The sequence below is a fragment of the Montipora foliosa genome, chromosome 4, assembly GCF_036669935.1.
Source record: "Montipora foliosa isolate CH-2021 chromosome 4, ASM3666993v2, whole genome shotgun sequence".
Taxonomy (NCBI): Eukaryota; Metazoa; Cnidaria; class Anthozoa; order Scleractinia; family Acroporidae; genus Montipora; species Montipora foliosa.
This window is the reverse complement of record NC_090872.1, coordinates 10,423,190-10,428,189: the sequence shown is the minus strand read 5'-3', so window position 1 is coordinate 10,428,189 and position 5,000 is coordinate 10,423,190. Positions and strand designations below refer to the sequence as shown.

The 5,000-nt window shown below is 40.0% G+C and overlaps 1 protein-coding gene across 1 annotated transcript in view; it reads left to right on the top strand.

Moving 5' to 3' along the window:
• LOC137999780 (myotubularin-related protein 8-like) overlaps positions 1-5,000 on the top strand; it is an 18,342-nt gene that overhangs the window by 12,509 nt on the left and 833 nt on the right. Inside the window, exons 13-15 of the mRNA XM_068845687.1 lie at positions 484-609; positions 984-1,110; positions 2,305-2,754. Of these exons, the coding sequence (XP_068701788.1) occupies positions 484-609; positions 984-1,110; positions 2,305-2,754 (703 nt within the window). The remainder of the gene's footprint in view (positions 1-483; positions 610-983; positions 1,111-2,304; positions 2,755-5,000) is intronic.

The window sequence follows — 5,000 nt, the reverse complement described above, 5'->3', positions numbered from 1 at the left end:
ACAAAGTTTCATTAAGGACGGTGCGTAGTATTGTTATTGCGCATACGTTCTGCGCATCTCGAGATACTCTGGGTTTCCTATCGGTGATGCATACTAATACTGGGATATTTTTGTGCGGTTTAAAACTATCCGGAAAAAGTAGATCTTAGTAAGTACTCTTAGTATCCAAAAAGAAAATTGGGGTTAACCATGCATTTTGGAGAGATGATTACGCTTCAATTTGAGAAAGAACGCGATACATTGCTTTGTATTTTTAAGTTTTTTACAATTATTATTCATGAAAAATGCGTGGTAACCCCCAATTTTCTTTTTGGATTTCAATAACACTTGTTAAGATCTACGTGTCCTGCATAATCACACACCGGGGCAAAAACATCTTTAATTAGTAGGCACCAACATTGAGGTGACTTGCTTACAAAATTAATTAAGATGCCCTCACGTGCATACGAATTGGTTTGTATCGGACCTATGTTCTTGTTCCAGATTACCAGAAAAGACATTTTCGCTGTGGGGTTACATGTGGAAAAATATTAGTGACTATGCAAATCCGCTGTACAGAGGAGGAGAGGAGGAGTTGATATGGCCAAGTACATCGCCTCAATCATTGAAGTAAGTTTTGAATCTCTTCTCAGGACTTCATAATTGATATATCTCACCACTGCGCCAATACTTCTCCCCCCAAAATGAAAATGTCGCCCTAGACTTATGTGTAGATGTGTCCCACGGAAATCAAATTATTAGCCTGCAGAGCTGGCGGGGTTTTTTTGGAGCGCGAGAGATTTCGAGCGGCGAAGTGGCGAGAAGGCTGGGTTCTTCCTTCCTTTCCCTTGCCCCAGCTTTCTTTCACGGCTTCGCTGGTCGAGATCCCTTGCGTTCCGCAAGAAACGACACCTACGCAGTCTATCAAATGAGCAAAAAAATACTGCCCTCCTGACGAAATACTATAGTTATATTCTTAAGAGGTGTTTTCGTTGTTTTTACAGGTTTTGGCGTTCAATGTACAATCGATATGACAATGATATCCACCCACGAGAAAGAGTATTGGATTCACTCAGTAGTCTGATAGATCATAACGACTCCTTACAGGATCATATTAAGTTTCTTTCGTCTGTAAGTATAACGGAAAAAAACATACAAGTAAGAACAAGGGCCTGTTTCACGAAGGGCCTATTTACAAGCAAAATGTGACAGATTTTCTTTCTCTGCCACCACTGAAGCACTTGGTAACGGCACGCGGCTACTGAGTAAGGGAAGGGTCTGGAAACTAGAAAAAAATCAGCCAGCTGGATCCTCGGGGATCCTCGGGTATCCTCGGGTTGGGTCGTACCTCTTGTTGAACACTATATTTCATTGGCTGCATAGTGTCGTACTTCCTATTGTTTTCTTTGCTAAATCCATTGTTATCTCTCTTCGTTCTATTGTTCTTTTGGTCAATCCTGAAGCTCATTCAATGAGGTACGACACGACCCCTATCCTCGCACCAGGATAACTCTCTCTGCTTTGTGAGCTAGAGTTACGCCTCTTCTATTAAAGACGACCTTGTGTCTACGAAGACGGCGCGCTGAACTCGACGTGTTAGCCTCTTTTGCGCTTCAAGCCGAGTTGCCTATGATCATCTCTTGTCAACGCGGCAACGATGATGCTTAAAAGTCCAAACATCCTTACGTCCTCTAACTTATTTGTTTCAAAGATCGACCATGATAATATTATTGATTAACAATCATTCCAGCAGTTGAGCATCGAGCTGCCATGCGGTTTCAAACTCTGGCCAGATCAAAACTCACGATCTTAAAATAACTGAGGAGAAAGTGCCACCTTTGCAATTTCATCTGCGAATGGTCAGACTCACAAACTATGAAGTCTTCTCGGATAAGGACTATACTGATACCGGAGGCCCCCTCTCAAAAAAATCTTCCAAGTTCGTAAGTTCCCTGTGGGACGTTAAAGAACCCACACACTGTTTGAGAAGAGTATGGGATGTAGTTCCCTGTGTTGTGGCTGTCCTTTGTGAGTTTATGGGTGGGTGGGTATAGCAGGTCCACGTCAGCTCAATAGCTGCCGAAACTTCAGCCTGCTCAAACAAATGAAGAACAAACAAACGGTGTTGTTACATAATCTTCTTTTGTTTGCTTGACAAAAAAAAATTCAGGGACATTTCCGTATGTACGAATCCCCCATGTATTTGCTTCTTCCAGCTATAGTCCTAACATATGGGGGATTTCCGATATCCAGTTGGAAGCGACACTCCGTTGAAAACCGCTATAAATGAAACGCTGTTATAACCATATTTTTTTTTCTTCTTAGCGCATCGAGATGATGAAAGCATTTTGTAACTTCAGGACAGAGAACTGTAATTTCACTCCTAATGCTAGACACGATAACTGCATGAACATAAACGTAGTTAACTCGACATGCGAAACGGGTGTTGGCAACTCGAGAGCTTCAACCTCGCTTGCCAATTCATTAAATGGCTTGGAACTGAACACAGAACGGCCTGACTCGCTTATTAGCGATCAGGATTCTCTATCGTCTTCGTTGCCAAGCGTCTGCTCCAGCGATGCTAGTTACACGAGTCAAGATAGTGGAATTGGAGGGACTATGCCAGATGGCCTGCAAAGAACTCTCAAGCGTCAAGGCCTGGCTTTGGAGGACTTGCTCGAGTCTGCACCACCTTTTGCTATTGATTGGAAGTCTGTTCGCGATGTCTTTCAGTGTTTGAACTGTGCATCTCCAATTGATTTTCTCAGCCGAAAGGTAATGTAACATTTAAAACTAAATAATAAGTAATAATAATAATAATAAAGTAATAATAATAATAATAAAGTAATAATAATAATAATAATAATAATAATACAAAAAAATAGAGCGGATTTCAATTGAGTGTCTAAAGTAATTAGCGAATTGCTTTGGTTTTGCATTACCTCTTTCAGTGATTGGTTCAAAGTTCTCGCGCCACTTTTTCAACCAATCAGAAGTAAACCCAGGACCAATTGTGGCTTGTGCGTGCACATTTTCCCGCGCTTTGTGTCGCGTGCCTGTAATTACTTCGAGTTTTTATTGGTCTGCTGGATTGTCCCCGTCCTTTTTGATTGGCTAAAGTAATAACTTTGGTTTTGGTTTTACGACACTCGATTGAAACTCGCTCAAATAATAATAATGATGATGTTGATAAGAATAATAATAATAATATTATAATAGTGCTAACTTTTAAATGTGACAACGATTTCAATGTTGCAGACATTTTTCTGCAGAAACTTCTTCCTTCTTCAGTGCAAGTGTTACATGAGATGCCAATCTGAATATAAATATCTGATAAATGTTAATGACTACAAGAACAACAAAACGAAAATGTATGAAGCGTGCAAATCACAGAGATTGGATTAAGTTAATTTTGTGGAATTGAGGGATTGGAAGGGTTTTCCCTCAGGATGTGTAACGCTTCTTTTATCTTTAGCTGCATGGAAAGGTGTGCCGGCTTGATCAACACTGAAAGTCTTTGTTTTACATTTAAAAGCTATTGTCTTTCCTGCTCTCTTGACCTTTGGTGATCATAGTGATAATTCTTTATTCTTTTTCTCCTATAACCAAAGCACGCATTGATATCTTTTTCTATGAAAGCGGCGCCCTTGACTTTTTTACTCGAATTTTTCATTCGAATGGTATCCATAGAGTCTTGGTACTAAAGGACTGTCAAAACGTCTACGCAGCAGTTAATATACGGAGTTAAAGGTCATTTTACGTCGCAGATTTGCCGAAAGCGTGAAAGAAATGTACAAAAATGAAAAATTCACACGTGCAGAGCGTGCGAAGCTATTGTTTTTGCTCAATAAGTATAATTTGTAAAGTTTTCGTTGCCGTCGCGTCGTAGCTCTTAAACTCCCTAGTAAGCACGGATGGCGCAGTGATGCGAGCACTCGCCTCCCACCAATGTGGCCCGGGTTCGATGTCCAGACTTGGCGTCATAGACCTCTCATAATGGCGGCCAAATAAAATATTCTTCTGTTTTAATGCTAATAAGCTTTTCTAGCCTTTTACGACGAGCTAATTTCAAAATAATTTTTGTTTTAAAATGAGGGGAGTAGGACTAATTAACATAAAGACAAAAGAATGTAAAGGTGGTCGCCATTTTTGAAAAGAAAAAAGCCTTAAATAACAATGACCACAACCAAGTTTTCTGAGCCCGCGAGACTGAACACCCCCAGCAAACCATTGTTTTAACGAAAACCGCTGGTCAGCAACTTAGTTCTGGTATAGATGGTTTTCAATCACGTAATGAGTCGGCCATGTTTTGCATTATAATAGAGTCAAATTACCAAAAGGCTTTTTTCTCTATTGTTCTGTGCACCAACATGGCTGCTGTGACGTCAGGTGAAAACCATCTATGTAAGTGGGTTGTTTGTTGGTTCCATACTCGGCTCCAGAAGATTTTTCTCCGCGCGCGTAAGCCACACACGCAATTCGCAAGCTGCTCCCGTCAGCTCATGATGTGTTGGCCTGTAGCTCCACTCGCGCGCGGTCTCGAATGAGCGGGTGACGCATGCGTAAATGCTGATCTTGTAACTCCCTCATTTTTGCTGATTTTGCAACTTTACTCGTTTATATCTCTTCTTCCGGACGGTGATTTTTTTTTTCATTTTTGGCATGTTAGGTTAGATTAATTTAAAACGTTTGTCTTTCAAATTTAAAAAAATATGTAGGTGGAAAAAAAAGTTAGAGATATTTCAAAAAAACTGATTTTTCCCAAAAACTGGCCTACAGATTTTGTTGAATTTTAAACATTTTAGAGATTATTTCTAACATTATCTGGTAACGCTGAATGGGAAGATTTCACCGTCTCGTTTCTTCAAAAAAGACAATGTATGTTGATTTTAAGACTCAAAGAAATGGCTAATATAGTTGTCATGGTAACGTTGTTTTGGAGGAAATATAACGTGAGAAATCTACGATGGTTACTTAATACCCTGGCCAAATTTTGTCTTGATATGATTACCCTAACTGTA